Here is an 18,032-nt window from a genome sequence, read left to right on the forward strand (position 1 = left end):
TTCACTGTCGCTGGGTCAAAATCATTGAACTCCCTCCCGAACAGCACTGTGGGTATACCTATACCACATGGACTGCAGCAGTTCAAGAAAGCAGCTCACACCACCTTTTCCAGGGCAATTAAGGTTGGGCAATAAATGCTGGCCCAGCCAGCAAAGCCCACAGCAAAAAACTATCACTGAAGAAAAAGTACCAGGGAAACTAATGGGGCTAAAGGCCAATAAGTCCCGTGGACCTGATAGATTGCATCCTAGGATATTAAAGGAAGTAGCTACAGAGATAGTGGATGCCCTGGTAGTGATCTTCCAAGTATCCTTAGATTCTGGAAAAGTCCAAGAAGATTGGAAAGCTGCCAATGTAACGACCTTATTCAAAAAGGGAGAGAGACAAAAAACAGGTAACTAAAGGCCAGTTAGTTAACATCCGTCAATGGGAAAATGTTAGAGTCTATTATAAAGGATGTGAGAGCAGGGCATTTAGAAATGCATAATATAATCAAGGAGAGTCAGCATGGTTTCATGAAAGGGAAATTATGCCTGACACATTTATTAGAATACTTTGATGTAACAAATAGGATAGATAAATGGGAACCAGTAGATGTAATACATTTGGATTTCCAAAAGGCATTCGTTAAGGTACCGCAGGTAAGGGGCAGAATCTTCTGCCTACCAGGCGGGTGGGCCCGACCCAATCCCCAGCGGGCGGGGAGCGGATCCCCGCCGGAGAAGTGGGCCCCACCGCCATTTTATGTGGGCGGGCCAATTAAGGCCTGCCCAGCGTGATGTCCGGCAGGAAGAGCTATGCACTTCCTGTGCGGGTGGGGGGCGGGGGAAGGGGCGACTCCCCAAAAGCGAGAGTGCACTCTTTCGCGCATACGCACGGAAGAGCACACATCTCCCTGAGGCAAAGTGCTGCCTCAGGGAGATCGCTGACTGTTATGAAAACGTTAAAAATAGAGAAAAAAAATCCTAAACATGTCCACCTCATGTGACAATGTTCTGGTCTCGAGCATCATAGATGCTAGTCTTTAGCCAATTTGATTCACTCCACGTGATATCAGGGAATGGCTGAAGGCACTGGATACTGCAAAGGTGATGGGCCCTGACAATATTCTGGCAAAGTGCTGAAGACCCATGTTCCAGAACTTCCTGCCCTCTAGCCAAGCTGTTCCAGTACAGCTGCAACACAGGCATCTGTCCGGCTATTTGGAAAATTGCCCAGGTATGTGCTGTACACAAAAAGCAGGACAAATCTAACCCGGCCAATTATCGCACCATCAGTTTACTTTCGATTATCAGTAATGAAAGGGGTCATTAACAGTGCTATGAAGTGACACTTACTTATCAATAACCTACTCACCAACGCCCAGTTTGGGTTCCACCAGGGACACTCAGCTCATTACAGCCTTAGTTCAAACATGGGCAAAAGAGCGGAACTCCCGAGGTGAAGTGAGAGTGACTGCTCTTGACAAGGCCGCATTTGGCCAAGTGTGGCATCAAGGAGCCCTAGCAAAACTGGAGACAATGGGAATCAGGGGGAAAACTCTCTGTTGGTTAGAGTCATACCCAGCACAAAGGAAGATGGTTATGGTTGTTGGAGGTCAGTCATCTCTGCTCCAGGACATCAGGGCAGGAGTTCCTCAGGGTAGTGTCCTAGACCCAACCATCTTCAGCTGCTTCATCAATGACCTTCCTTCCATCATAATGTCAGAAGTGGGGATGTTCACTGATGATTGCATAATGTTCAACACCATTCATGACTCCTCAGATACTGAAGCAGTCTATGTCCAAATGCAGCAAGACCTGGACAATATCCAGGCTTGGGCTGACCAGTGGCAAGTAACATTTGTACCACACAAGTGACAGGTTCCAACGATCTCCACCAAGAGAGAATCCAACCATCGCCCCTTGATGCTCAATGGTATTTCCATCACTGAATCCCCCACTATCAATATCCTGTGGGTTACCATTGACCAGGAACTCAACTGGACTAGCCACATAAATAATGTGGCTACAAGAGCAGGTCAGAGGCTAGGGATCATGCAACGAGTAACCCACCTTCTGACTCCCCAAAGCCTGTACACCATCTACAAGGCACAAGTCAGGAGTGTGATGGAATACTTCCCACTTGCCTGGATGACTGCAGCTCCCACAACACTTAAGAAGCTTGACACCATCCAGGATACAGCAGCCCGCTTGATTGGCACCACACCCACAAGCGAAGCCCACATCCTGCGAATGAATAAAAAAAAGGGGGGGCATTTTCAGGATGGCAACCTGTAACTAGTGGAATGCCACAGGGATCAGTGCTGGGGCCACAATTATTTACAATATATACTAATGGTTTAGATGAAGGAAATGAATATACTATAGCCAAGTTTGCGGATGACATAAAAAATAGCTGGGAAGGCAAGTGGTGAGGATGACAAAAGGAGGATGCAGACAGGTTAAGTGAGTGGGCAAAAAATTAGCAGATGGAATATAATGTGGGAAAATGTGAGGTTATGCATTTTGGCAGGAAGAATAGAAGATTTGAATATTACTTAAGTGGAGAAAGACTGCAGAAAGCTGCACCACAGAGGGATTTGGGAGTCCTTGTGCATGAAACACAAAAAGCTAATATGCAAGTTCAGCAGGTAATAGGTAAGGCAAATGGAATGTTGGCCTTTATTTCAAAGGGAATGGAGTATAAAAATAAGGAAGTCTTGCTAAAACTATACAAGGCACTATTTAGACCACACTTAGAATACTGTGAACAGTTTTGGTCCCCTTATCTGAGGAATGATTCAGAGGTTCACTAGTTGATCCTGGGTAGGGAGGGATTTTCTTATGAGGGGAGGTTGAGTAGGTTGGGCCTGTACTCATTGGATTTTAGAAGAATGAGACAACCTTATTGAAACATACAGCATTCCCAGGGTTGATGCTGAGAGGTTATTTCCCCTTGTGGAAAAGTCCAGGACCAGAGGGCATAATCTCAGAGTAAGCGGTCACCCATTAAAGACAGAGAAAAGGAGGAATTTCTTCTCTCGGAGGGTAGTGAATTTGTGGAATTCTTTACCGCAGAGGACAGTGGAGACTGGGTTGTTAAGTATATTCAAGGCTGACATAGACAGATTTTTAATTAGTAAGGGAATCAAGGATTATGGGGAAAAGGCAGGAAAGTGGAGTTGAGGGTCATCAGATCAGCCATGATCTCAATGAATGTCGAAGCAGATTCAATGGGCCAAATGGCCTATTTCTGTTCCTATGTCTAAGGGTTTTATGGTCTTTTCTGTGTCGTCATGGGTCAGGATGAAAGGGAGGACAATTGGGCAAATGGAAAATGGGAGCAATCCTGTCCTCAACCAGATATCTGGCTAACTCTTTTACTAATAACATTAATCAAAATGGCAGTAACTGACTAGACAATGTCCCATGCATGTACTAAACTTTAAAACAAACCCATATTTGTTACTGTGATGCTAGAGAATTAGAATTCTAATATATAATGATTAATTTACTGAATTTCTAAGACAAATGAACAGAAAAAATAAAATGATTTAAGATACTTGTAGAGAAAAATAATTAATGGCCTGGTCACTACTGATAATACATTATAGTGTTGTTAAATACTTTTCAAAAGACATTAATATAATGATTCCAGGCACTGCAAATGATGGTTATATCCCCTGAGATGTAGGAACATAATCAAGTCACTGATAGAAGAAGTGAAACCCATACTTTTTATTTTTGAGATTATCAATAATGTAATAGAAAAATAATTCAAGAATATTTGATTTCTGGTTTCTGCCTTCAATATCAAAACAGAACATAATGAAATTTTGATATGCATGCAAATTAGCTTTGAGCACATGTTTGAGCACTGATGCCAACGATAATAAAAGATAACTTTTGTTATGAGAGATTGGAGCACAGTGGCAATGTCATAGGACTAATAATCCAGAGGCCCAGGCTAATGCTCTGGGGACACATGTTCAAAATCCACCACAGGAGCTGATGGAATTTAACTCCAATCAATTAATAGGTTAAAATAAATCTGGATTTATTACTAAGCTAGTCTTAGTAATGATGACCATGAAACTAGCATATTGATTGTCATAAAAAGATATCTGATTCACTAATGCCCTTTAGGAAAGGAAATCTGTCATCCTTATATGGTCTTGCCTACATGTGACTCCAGAAACACATCTATGTGGTTGACTCTTAACTGCCCTCTGAAATGACTCAGCAAGCCACTCAATTGTACAAAGCTGCTACAGAAATGTGGAAAAGGAATAAAACCAGATGGATCACTCAGCTTCCACCCAGGTGCCGGAAACCACAACAAAACCCCCTGCCCTGTTGACCCTGCAAAGTCCTCCTTACTAACATCTGGGGGCTTGTGCCAAAATTCAGAGACCTGTCCTACAGACTGGTCAAGCAACAGCCTGACACAGGGAATCGCAATTTATAGACAATGTCCTAGACACCACCTTCGCCTTCCCTGGGTATGTCCTAGATGTCTCACAGGCAAAGCAGACACACTAAAAGGTGGTGGCATAGTAGTATAATCGGGAGGGAGTTGCCCTGGGTGTCCACAACATTGATGCCAGACCCTATGGCACCAGTTCAAAAATCGGCAAGGAAACCTCCTATTGATTACAACGTACTGCTCTCGTTCAGCTGATGAATCAGTACTCCTCCACGTTGAACACCAACTGGAAGTAGGACTGAATGTGGCAAGGGCACAGAATGCACTCTGGGTCGAGGTGTCCACCTCGATCAGGTCCATTACCAAGAGTGGCTCGGCCACTCCGAGCTGGCCAAGTCCTGAAGGAAAAGCAGAGTATTACTTAAACAGGGAATGGCTGCAGAATTCCGAGGTGCAGAGGGATCTAGATTTTCTAGTGCATGAGTCACAAAAAGTTAACATGCAGGTACAGCAAGTAATTAAGAAGGCTAATGGATACTGCAAAGGCTAAGAGTCCTGACAACATTCTGGCAATAGTAGAGAAGACTTATGATCCATAACTTGCTGTGTCCCTAGCCAAGCTGTTCCAGTAGTGCTACAACACTGACATTGACCGGGCAATGTTGAAAATTGTCCAGGTATATCCTGTGCACATAAAGCAAGACAAATCCAAACTGGCCAATTACCACCCCAGCAGTCTACTCTCAATGATCAGCAAAAGAATGGAGAGAGTTGCTGACAGTGCTATCAAGGGGCACTTGCTGAGCAATAAGCTGCTTACTGATGCTCAGTTTGGGTTCTGTCAGGGCTACATGGCTCTTGACATCATTACAGCCTTGGTCAAAACATGGACAAAGTAGCTGAACTCAAGCGGTGAGGTGGGAGTGACTGCCCTTGACATCAAGGCAGAATTTGACTGAGTGTAGCATCAAGGAGCCCTGGCAAAACTGAAGTCAATTGGAATTGGGGGAAAATTCTCCATTGGTTGCAGACAGACTAAGCACAAAGGAAGATGCTTGTGGTTGTTAGAGGTCAATTATCTCAGTCTCATAACATCACTGCAGGAGTTTCTCAGGGTAGTATCCTAGGCCCAACTATCTTCAGCTGCTTCATCAATGACCTTCCTGCCACCATTAGGTCAGAATTGGGGTTGTTCACTGATGAGTGCACAATGTTCAGTACTATTCGCAACTCCTGAGATACTGAAGCAGTCCACGTCAGCAAGCAGAAATACCTGGACAACATTCAGGCTTGGGCTGATAAGTGGCATGTAACAATCATGCTGCACATGTGCCAATTAATGACTATCTTCCACAAGAGAGAACTTAAGCATCTCCACTTGACATTCAATGGCACTACCATTGCTGAATCCTCCACTAACTTCCATTAACAAGTAATTAGGAATGCAAATGGCACATTGGCCTTTATTGCAAGGGGCTTGGAGTACAGGGCTTTGGTGAGACTACATCCAGAATACTGTGTGCAGCTTTGCTCTCCATATTTAAGGAAAGATATATTTGCATTGGAGGTGGTAAAGCAAAAGTTCACTAAATTGGTCCCTGGTATGGGGGGATGACCTATGATGATAGGCTGAGTGAATTGGGCCTATAATCTCTAGAGTTCAGAAGAATGAGAAGCAATCTCATTAAAACATACAAGATTCTGAATGGGCTTGATAGGGTAGATGCTGAGTGATTGTATCTGCTGGTCGGGGAATCTAAAACATGGGGACACAGTCTCACGATAAGGGGATGACCATTTAGGATTGAGATGAGGAGAAATTACTTAATTCAAAGGGCTGTGAATGGTTGGAATTCTCTACCCCAGAAGGTTGTGGCTGCTCCATTGTTGAATATATTTATGGCTGGAATAGACAGATTTTTAGTCTTTCAGGATACCAAGGGCTATGGGGAGCGGGTGGGAAAGTGGAGTTGAAGCCCAAGATCAGCCATGATTGCATTGAATGGTAAAGCAGGCATGACAGGCCATATGGTCTATTCCCGCTCATATTTCTTCTGCTCTTAAGTGCTTGCGTCAACAACCTGGATTCTACAATTGACCAGAAACTGAACTGGACCAGCCATATAAATACTGTGGCTACAAGAGCAGGTCAGAGGCTAGGAATTCTGCAGCGAGTAACTCACCTCCTGATTCCCCAGAGCAAGTCTGCCATCTACAAGGCACAAGTCAGGAACGTGCTGGAATATTCTCCACTTAACTGAATGAGTACGGCTCCAACAACATTCAAGAAACTTGACACCATCCAGGACAAAGCAGCCCGCTTTATCAGCACCCCATCTACAACCTTAAACATTCACTCCCTCCATCACCAGTTGCCACAGTGTGTTAGCTACAAGATGCAATGCAGCAACTCCCCAAGACTCCTTCATCAGCACCTTCCAAACTTGTGACCTCTGCAACCTAAAATGGCAAGGTGAGCAGACGTATGGGAACACCACCATCACCTGCAAATTCCCCTCCAAGCCACACACCACCCTGACTTGGAACTATATCACTGTTCCTTCACTGTCACTAGATCTAAATCCTAGAACTCCCATTTTTAAAGCTCTGTGGGTGTACCTACACCAGATGAACTGCAGCTTCTCAAAAAGGTGACTCACCCCCACCTTCTCAAGGACAATTAAGGGATGGGCAACAAATGCTGGCCATCATCCCACATCCTGTGAAATAATAAAATATTGCCTACTGTTATCACATTATCAGACAGCAAGTCGCCCTGCAGACAATGTAAGGACACAAGTGCATGGGGTTTTTCTTAAATGATAACATATAGCCTGTTATAGCATTAATCATAGGCTTAATGGTTTGTTGGCAGTAGACAAACAGCAGTCACCCTGCACACTTTGTAAGTATCCAGTGCACAAGTGCACCGTGGCAACAAATTGCCCAAAGGGTATTTTTGATTCACTGTGACCATAAAAAGATCATGTCAAGGACAGGACTGGTGTGGGATTCAAAGGTTTTAGCTTGAGGGGGAGCTTGGGAGAGAGATATTAAGATACTTTGCAGAGCCTTTCACCAAGAGATTAAACAAGTTATGTAATGTCCATGAAGGACAGATTGGTACGTTGTCTGAAACACAAGTTTTATGGCCAAAGAGCTTTTGCTGAGCCAAAAGACTGGGTTCAAATCCAATTCCAGAAGCTTTAGCACATATCTAGACTGGTACTCCAGTGCAGTACTGAGTGAGTGTTACACTATCGGGGGTGCTGTCTTTCAGATGAGATGTCAAAATGTGGCCCCATCTACCCTCTCAGGTGAATATCACCAATTCATATTTCTGTAGTGTCTTCAAATAGGGAAATGCCTTCAGGCACTTCACAAAAGTAATAACCAAACAAAATTTGACTTGGGGTACACGGCAACATAGTGGTAACATCACTGTACTAGTAGTAATCCAGAAACCCTAGCTCATGTTCTGGGGATGTGGTTCAAATCCCACCACGGTAGCTGGGGGAATATGAATTCAGTTAATAAAATTCAGAATTGAAAGCTAGTCTCAGTAATGATGACCATGAAACGAGCATTGATTGTTGTAAAAACCCACCTGATTCAATAATGCCCATTTAGGGAAGGAAATCTGGTCTGGCCTACTGACTCTGAAATTGTCCAGTTCAAGGGAAGTTAGGGATGGGCAACACATGCTGGCCTTGTCAGTGATGCCCACATCTGAGCCATATAAGGAGATATTAGGTCAGATGACCAAAAGCTTGGTTAAAGAGATAGGTTTTAAGAAGTGCCTTAAAAGGTAAGGGATGGAAAGATTTATGAAGGGAATTCCCAGAGCTCAAGGCAGCTATCAAAAATGGAGCAAAGAAAATGGTGGATGCACAAGTGTCCAGAATCAGAAGGGTGTAGATGTCTCGGAGGGTTCTAGGGCTGGAGGCAATTACAGAGATAGGGAGGGGAAAGAATGTGAATGGGTTTGAAAACAAGGATGAGAGCTTTAGACTGGGGCACCGCCAGACCTGGATCCAATGAAGTTATCAAGCACAGGGGTGATCGATGAATGGGTCTTGGTGCGAGTTAGGATGTGGGCAGCAGAGTTTTGGATGAGCTCAAGCAATCAGGAGAGCACTGGAATAGTCAAGTCTGAAGGTAACAACAACACACACAAACATTTCAGCAGAAAATAAGCTGAGGCAGTAAGTGGATCTTCAACTACAATACTTGTTGTTGCCACAGACAATGTACCAATCTGTCCTCATGGACATTATGTAACCTGTTTAATCTCTTGGTGAAAGGCTCTGCAAAATATCTTAACATCTCTCCCCCAGCTCCTGCTCAAGCTAAAATCTTTGAATCCCTCAACAATTCTGTCCTTGACATGACCTTTTCATGGTCCCAGTGAATCAGAAATACCCTTTGGGCAATCGGTCGGTACGGTGCACATGTGCACAGGGTACTTACAAAGTGTGCAGGTTGTTTGGCTACTATCAACAAATCATTAAGCTTTTCATTAATGTTATAACGAGCAATATTTTACCATTAGAAATAACTCATGCACTTGTATCCTTACATTGTCTGCAGGGCGACTTGCTGTCTGATAATGCGATAACAGTGGGCAACATTTTATTTATTCCTTCACAGGATGTGGGGCGATGGCCAGCACTTGTTGCCCATCCCTTAATTACCTTTGAGAAGGTGGCGGTGAGCTGCCTTCCTGAAAGGATCCCCTCCATCTGTTGTGGGAACACCCTCAGAGGTTTTAGAATGGGAGTTCCAGTGATAGAGATGATGAGGGGGGGGGGGGGGTCAGAAGCCAGCTCAGTGTCAATTGGGTGCTGAGGTTGCAAACAGTCTCAGGGTGGAATTTTCCATACCCACTGGAGTCGGACACATTTGGCCGTGTGAGCGGACAATATGACAAGGCGGCCAACATTTGGATCCATGACGTCGTGAAACCAGGGGCAGAATTGTGCCTTTGTCGGGCGGGCTCGGTGGGGGCGGATGGGAAGCTGACCGCCTCTCGCATCTGAGGCCGGAAGACGATTTCACGCTGGGTGGGCCAATTAAGGCCCGCCCAGCATGAAAGGCGAGTGGCAGCGTTCAGCACTGCCTGTGCGGACAGGAGGAGGAGGGCGAGCGCGAACTTCACGCATGCGCGCAAGTGTACGCTCGAGAATCTCCCTGAGGCACAGTGCACAGAGAAATGAAGAATGTAATAAAACATGTCTCCTCATGTGACTCTGTCAGGCACTTGCCCCCTCACCGAGCTAAAGATTATGGCCCAGGTTGCAATTGTCTGCTCTGTCCATCAATAGAGGGAGGGAGCCACATTTCACATCGTCGGACATCGGGAACTTCATTGTAATACATCTGCATATTATTATAAGCCCAGCTAACCAGAATCGCCACACCCCCATCCCCCACCCCCATGCTGGATAATCTGAGTTCATGCTTGCAATAACATGTATAAGGCATGCAGTTGTCGGGCTGCACTTTGAGGGGAACTTGGAGATAAGTGCACAGTAATGTTGCGCAGTGCACGAAAGTTGCCTATTGGGCCTCAAGGTTTAAGCGCCGCTCATTCAGGTGAGGGCACAGGTAAGTCGCTTTATCCCAGCTGGCTGACAGTGTGGTGCCGGGGCAAGGGCTACACTGCGGTTTAGTTGAGTTGCGGTTGATGATAGAGCATAAGCATGAGCAGGGGTGGGCCGATGGAGGGAAGCGGCCAGGCATTAGGGAAACCTTGTATAAAGTGACCATTCCTCTGCAGACTGCAAACTAATGAGCGTTTTAGTGGACTGCAGACAAGTTGGATGCCTGTGCACATTGTACAATCTTTTTGCTAAAGCTGGCCATGGAGCAGTCACTGGTGGAGGCACTCACAGCCCCTTGCAATGTCATCATCCCGGTTTGGACCAGCCTCTCCCTTGGTTCACGCTAACAGCACAGCTTTGCAGTGCAGGTTAGGAGAATGTCCGCGTCTGAGCTGAGAGCACAGCATGCAGTCCAGTGGGCAAAGCTGCTGCCTATCGGTCAGGCGGAGTGGGGTGGAGTTGGTTGGGGTTTCGGGCAGCCGTGCAGCGCACTAAACTCTGGCCATCCAAATAGTGGCCTGAACTCTCTGGGATATGTTCAGGGGCTTCAGAATTAACCAACAGAGGTTCTTACAACACTCATGCTAACCAACGGGTTTTTCTTTTCGTCCTGCAGGAGTACATCAGGAGTATGGAGCCTGGTGGCCTAGCTGTATGCTTCATGGCTTACAGAGAGCAAAGATGATGGAGAAAACAGTGACTGAGGTGCCTTGCTGTGCAGAGGGAGGAGCAGCACCCTCTGGAAGAAGGGGCAGCTGGGGCTCCTGCACACGCAGCTGAGGAGCCACAGTGAGCTGTCACTGGTCGGCGCCTAGCTAGACTCAGGGTCTATAGACACCGCCTTTCATTCCTGCGGACGACCGAGAATCAGCGCTGCCGAAGAATGTTCATGTCCAGGGAACTGATCGGTCATATCTACCACCTGCTGGGGGATTTGGCGCCACAGGGATATGGAGGGCATCCACTGCCAGGGGCCATGAAAGTGACCATGGCGCTCAATTTTAGCTTTGAGTCCTGCCAGGGCTCCACACGTGACCTCTATGGGATATCAGCCTCCACACCCACAAATGCATTCATGTTCGTGAAGGCACATAACTTTCTGCATTTCACCCAGGACCAGGAAAGCCAGGATGAAGAGCGATTGACGTTTCCAGATCTCAGGTGCAGGATGCCATCAATTGCACTCACGTGGCACTCCGTAATAAGAAGCGGTCAACTATGTTGACTGCAAGGGCTTCCACTCATTGAAAATTCAGCTGGTGTGCAACCACCACAAACGCATCCTACAGGTCTGCGTATGGTTTCCATGCAGCAACCATGACTCCTGGATTCTTAGTTGCTCTCAGATCCTTGATGACTTCCAGGGTCCACAGAGGCTGCAAGGATGGCTTCTTGGGGATAAGGGCTACCCACGGAGGCTGTGGCTGATGACACCCGTGAGCCGGCCTCAGACTGCAGCAGAGCGAAGGTATAACGAGGCTCCTGCTACAAGCTACACCTTTGTGCAGTAGTCCATCGGGATGCTGAAAATGCGGTTCCAGGACCAGTCTGGTGGAGCCCTGCAATGTAGTCCACAGAGGGTGTCACGCATCGTTGTCACCTGCTGCGCCCTTTACAATCTGGCACTGCAACAAGGAGAGGAGCTGGCTGACAAGGAGATGGAGGAGCTGCACGTCTCCTCCGATGAAGAGGACATCGACGGGGATGAGGATGAGGAAGTTCTCGAAGGCAATGATGATGGTGATGAGGCCATCGCACTGGCCAGACAAGACAGGAGTGCTCGGAAGACCCCCATAGCTCCTAAATTCATGGAGGATGATGACAACATGCAGTCAGAAGACACCATAGATCCTCACTTTGTATCTGTGAACGCTTGACTCCAGTCCGGCTGATGGTAGCACATATACCTCTGTGATGAGGCTCCCGTCATGGGGGTGCAGCGGAGGCCCTAATAGTCGCTTGATTACAGGAGGATGATGACAACATGCAGTGAGCACACTCCATAGATCTTCACATAGCCTCTTTGAATGTTTGACTCCTGTCTGGCTGAAGGCAGTTCGTTTGTGCTCTGTGATCAGGGGCATATCATGGAGATGCAGCTCCACACACCTGATTGCTTGTCAGCCTTCAGCACCTGACCCCTTCAGGAGCACAGCATCACCATTTACAGATGCTGAAGAGATGGCGGCCAGCCCAACCTCAAAAGTGCTGAGAACACACAGAGAGAATGAAGGAACTCTGTGACGCCTGCCCACGACATTCTGGCAGCAATGACAAGCACCATCGAGGTGCAGACATCATTAATGTGTCCAGGGAGTGTGAAGCTGGAGCATCACTTTGCTCTGAAGGTTACACACTGCACAGGGAAGAGGCCCTGGACTGAGACACCTGCCTTTATCTTATTCACATCTGAATGACATGAACACTGCTCATCATAACAAGGAGCCATAGGCAAGGAAACATTCTTGAAAATTTATTTACAATCGTGAACATTATGTATCAGTGATTAACACCCATGTCCAGGCTCTGCAACTACATCTTCTTAAGCTTTCTAATCCTGCCGCTACGTCTTGGTGCCCCCCGGATATCCACAGTGGAGGTAGAGGCAGGCTGCTGACTGCTACACCCTTTCTGTGGTGACTTTGGTGGGTCCTGTGGTGGGCCAAAACCTGGAGGCCCCTGGCCTGCTTTCAGGGTCCTGCTGTGTGGCATTGGCTGCCTCCTTGGCCTGCAGAGCTGGAGCTTCTGGGGTCACTGGAAGAAGGGATTCAGATGGGCTGGGCACTCCCAGAGTCACCTCGGTGAATGGCCCTGGGGTGTGCACCTGCTGAACCTCCTCCCTATGGGTGCCCGAGGGCCCCAGGCTGACTCCTTGAGGAAAAGGGGAAGCTTGAGTGAGATCGAGCTGCCCTACACCCCTCTCGCGATGACATTGTTAGAGGTCAACCAAGGCTTCAGCAACGGGGCTCAGCCCGCCCAGCAGTGCAGGGCTAATGTACTGGACCAAGGTTTCCACGGCGGTCATCATCCTACCAACATTGACCTCGGTGCATTGACATGCCAGCATCATCACCTCAGACTGAAAGTGGACGGACTCCTCCATCGTGCCTTGCAATCTGAGGAGTGCAGCTGACATCCCTTCCTGATGTTCCCGAGCTTGCCTTTGCAGCTCCAGCAATTGAGGTATGACCAAGTCCAGAGGCTCATCATCTGACTCGGGTTCAGCAGATTTCTGGCCTGCAGCAATCCTCCGAGTGCCAGAAACCCGGGAAGTCCCTGTTGACGCGTGCTACGGATCAAACAGTGTGATGTGCTCACCAGATTGTGACCCTGAGGCTACTCTAAAACTGGAGTCTTCATATTCTTCTTCAGAGGCTTGATTGGAGGTCCTGGGACGTGGACTCCCTAGGCTGTTTCCCAGATGTGCCTGAGAAAACAAGGAGCGATAATTAGTGATTGTCAGTGGCTTGTGAAACAGGAAACATCACTCACGGCTTGATTGTGTGATGGATGTTGCACTGCTGGATCCTCATTTAGTAGAGCACCGCCGACCTCGCCGTCAGCACAGGAACGGTTTAGATCCTCACTGGCCAGCTGGATGTCTCTATTTTCAAAGTCCGTGAGGACCTTGATTTCAGGTATTCCTCCACCAGTCCACAACCTCATCCTCTTGTTGTGTGCCAGCTTGTCCCGTAAGGATACAGATGGAGAGAGTGTAAGCAAGGGCGCCTGCCAGGCCAGATGATAACTACGCCTGGCTTGTGTGGGTGGTAAGGGGTGCCATGGCTGGGATGAGGACAATGGTGGTGAGCATGAGAGAGTGAATGATGTCCCCTACACCGTCAGTGAGTGAGATCCCTGCGGATATGTGATGGGTTTGTGACTGTGAGAGTTGAAAGTGATGAGAAGAGTGACTTAACCTGGCAGAATGGAGGAGATCATTTATTCTCTTTCGGCACTAGGTGGCTGTCCATTTTTTGCAGGGCATTGGCATTGACCACTGCTGCCACAGCCTTCCAAATCGGATTGGTGATGTTGCTGCCCCTCCTGCAGCCACAGTGGGGTTGACATCATAACGGACCTCTAAGGTGTAAAAGGCACTCGAAGGACACGTCATTGAACTTGGAGGTTGAAGTTTTCTTGCCGCTCAGGGCCATGTGTTCCATGCAGCAGTCCTGGGCTGGAAGCACCAAGAGGTGTGTGTGTGGCTGCACTTTAAATATGGCATCCGGCATGAGGAAATGGCGAGGTGATGGCGTGGCGGGTGAATGAGAGCCTGCCCACCATGGAAATGGCATTTCCCAGGAATGCATGATTAATGAGACAGTATTGGGATGGATACAACGTGAAAATCTGCAAATCTGCTACTACGGCCAGCAGGAAAAACGTTCTTTTTCCCGCCTGCTCCGCACCTAGTGCAAATCCGGGACGATTCCACCTTCAGTCAGTGGACAGGGATAAGGATGGAGTCAGTGGCGAGGGAGTGGAATTTGTGCGGAGACTAAAGACAATGAATTTGGTTTTCCCAATATTTAATGAGGAAGTTTCTGCTCATTGGACGAGCAGTTGCCAAATCAGAGGCAGAGGAGTAGAGGTGTCGAGAGAGATGATGGTGAGGAAGATCGGGTGTCGCCAGTGTAAACATGGAACCCAACTTTGTGTTTTTGGATGATATTGCCAAAGGACAACATGTAGATGAAAAACAGAAGGGGGTCAAAGATAGATCCGTGGGAGGCTCCAGAGACAGCAGTGAGGGAGTGAGAAGAGAAGCCATTGCAGGTGATTCTCTGGCTACAACTGGATAGATATGGACACAGCTGGACAAGGGAGGGAGGAGAGGTGTTGATGGAGGATTGGGTGGTCAATCATATTAAAAGCCGCAGGCAGGTAGAGAGAATGAGGAGGAATTGTTTACTGCGCACACAGTGATTTTGATAAGAATAGTTTCACTGCTGTGGCTGGAGTAGAAACTAATTGGAGGTGCTTAAACATGGGGTTTTGGGAAAGATGGATATGGATCTGGGAGATGTTCATAGGTCCTATAGAATTTTTTCCAAGAAGAACATGGATGTTTTCCTGGCTAATTTTTATCCCTCAACCAACATAACAAGAACAGATTATCTGATCATTATCCAGTTGCTGTTTATGGGACCTTGTTGTGTGCAAGTTTCCTGCCATGAGTACAACAGAGATTACATTACAATAGTACTTAATTGACTATGAAGCACCTTGTATAATTGCAAATTTTTTTCTCTATTGAAATGGTTCTGGTATTAACACTTTCATTTGCAACTTCCCTTTACAAAAGTTGTCACCTTCTGTTCTGACCCCTAGCCAAACTGTTCCAATACAGCTACAACACTGACATCTACCTGGCAAAGTGAAAAATTGCCCAGGTATGTCCTGTGCACAAAGAGCAGGACAAATCCAACCTGACCAATTACTGCCCCATCAGTCTACTCTCCATCGTCAGTAAAGTGATAGAAAGGGTCATCAACAGTGCTATATAGTGACACTTGCTTAGCAACATCCTGCTCACTGATGCTCAGTTTGGGTTCCGCCAGGGCCACTTAGATCTTGACCTCATTACAACCTTGGTTCAAACATGGACAAAAGAGTTGAACTCCAGAGGTAAAGTGAGAGTGACTGCTCTTGACATCAAGGCTGCATTTGACTAAGTGTAGCATCAAGGAGCCCTAGCAAAACTGGAGTCAATGGGAATCAGGGGAAAAACTCTTTGCTGGTTGGAGTCATGCCTAGCATAAAGGAAGATGGTTGTGGTTGTTAACAATCAGTCATCTCCATTCCAAGGCATCACTGCAGGAGTCCCACAGGGTAGTGTCCTTGGCCCAACCATCTTCAGCTGCTTCATCAATGACCTTCCCTCCATCATAAGATCAGAAATGGGGGTTTTCCCTGATAATTGCACAATGGTCAGCATCATTTGATACACCCCAGATACTGAAGCAGTCCGTGTCCAAATGCAGCAAGACCTGGACAATATCCAGGCCTGGGCTGACAAGTGGCAAGTGAAGTTCACGCCACACAGGTATCAGGCAATGACCAGCTCCAACAACAGGGAATCCAACTATTGGCCCTTGATATTCAATGGCATTACCATTGCTGAATGCCTCACTATCAACATCCTAGGGGTTACTAATAACCAGAAACTGAACTGGGATATCCATATAAATACCGGGTGGCTACAAGAGCAAGTCAGAGGCTAGGGATCCTGTGCCGAGTAACTCACCTCCTGACTCCCCAAAGTCTGTCCACCATCTACAAGGCACGAGTCAGAAGTGTGATGGAATACTCGCCACTTGCCTGGAATGACTGCAGCTCCAGCAATACTCAGGAAGCTCCATCCAGGACAAAGCTGCTAGCTTGATTGGCTCGCCATACACCCACCTTAAACCTTCATTCCTGCCACCAGTGTCGCACAATGGCAGCAGTTTAGGCCTTATAAGATTAAATGTTAAAAATCTTACTCCAGCGGGAGTCAGCACCTTCGGGAGGGAAAAGTAAATTAACAAAAATAAATATTTAATTTAGAGTCCATTAATGGACATTTCCTTGTCCTCACCCTCTTCATAGGGCATGAATGTCCTGTAGTGACGCAAATAGTGGATGGGGGGAATAGGTATGTTGCCTTAGCGATTAGAATTCTGGTCCTAATGAAATTCAGCATCTATATGGCAGTAATAAAATGTCTCTCTATGTTTATAATGTTTCTCGTATTTATAAAAACAACTTTGAAACACTAACAATTGTTCACAGGAGAATACGTTCTCTGTATGGATGTGTCGATGTAAAATGTGTTGACTTTACTGCAGCTATCTTCACCACAACTGATTTGACTCTGCCCACAGTAGTTCATGTGAATCAGCCCTTAATGGAGGCCAGATATACTCTGACAGAATATAGCAGTTAGCTGAAGGGCGAGCTGGTACAAACTAGAATCCAAGCGCAACCCTGAGTGAGTATCAATCTTTTGATTTTCAGAAAGATGCAAATCACAAATGGAACCTCAGGCAATCTGGCGGGCGGCATAAAATACACAGAGCAATGTTTCAATTACCTTACCTGTAGCATAACAACATTGTCACCCTCAAAGGTTACAAATACATCAGAGTCACATTTCAGGCCGGGGATACGGTTCTCCATCATATAACCCTGAAACAAGGCAAACAAGCAATTTGAGTTTATATGACATTGAATTAATGCTACTTTACATAAACAACATAAGCACACTGGAAACATTAGGTAGTAAGATGCTGCATAATTTTGTAAAACTAACTGAATCTCAAAAACCTACCGAAACCTGCTTTGGTTGAACTCTGTCAATTAAGAATACTGGTAGAGGAGGCCAAACAGTGTTTTGTTCTATAAGTTTTAATTGTCCCCATTATTTAGATACCTTTGTGGATAACTGCAGCGCCAAGAAAGCAGGCAAGCAACCTGTCATCCATGCCCATCACTCTTAACACTCAGTGCACTGCTGGTGAGTTTGACCACATAGGCACATTGCTCTGCGGTTGATGATGAGTTTAATCTGTATTTTACTGGTTTAAAAAAATAACATGCATTTATTTGGAGCCTTTCACAACATCAGGACATCTCAAAGCCCTTCTTGTAATGTCAATTTTGTAATGCAGGAAACACAGCAGCCAATTTTTGCACAGCAAGTTTCTACAAATAGCAATTTAATAACAACCAGATAATCTGTTCTTGTGATGTTGATTGAGGGATAAATGTTGATGAGCACATCAGGCTACCCCCCTGCTTCTCTTTGAAATATTGTAACGGGATCTTTTACAACCCTGGAGAGCAGATGGGGGCACCAGTTTATCATCTCTTCCTAAAGATGGCATGTCCAACATTGCAACACTCCCTCAAGTGGCTAGAATGGGACTTGAACCCACAACTTCCTGACTGAGAAGGGAAAATAATACCACTGAGCCACAGCTGACATCTATTGCAATATACTTTTAAGGGATTGCAGCATTGTCATCACTAGAAAG

At 46.4% G+C, this 18,032-nt stretch overlaps 1 protein-coding gene across 4 annotated transcripts in view; it reads right to left on the reverse strand.

The window, feature by feature from the left end:
• The window catches only part of acoxl (acyl-CoA oxidase-like), a 406,862-nt gene that overhangs the window by 99,027 nt on the left and 289,803 nt on the right, over positions 1–18,032 (reverse strand). For all 4 annotated transcript variants that reach the window (XM_041187832.1, XM_041187834.1, XM_041187831.1 and 1 more), the window contains one exon: positions 17,095–17,184. In XM_041187832.1, coding sequence (XP_041043766.1) covers positions 17,095–17,184 — 90 coding nt within the window. The remainder of the gene's footprint in view (positions 1–17,094; positions 17,185–18,032) is intronic.

The sequence above is a fragment of the Carcharodon carcharias genome, chromosome 5 (assembly GCF_017639515.1).
Source record: "Carcharodon carcharias isolate sCarCar2 chromosome 5, sCarCar2.pri, whole genome shotgun sequence".
In the NCBI taxonomy this organism is placed as follows: Eukaryota; Metazoa; Chordata; class Chondrichthyes; order Lamniformes; family Lamnidae; genus Carcharodon; species Carcharodon carcharias.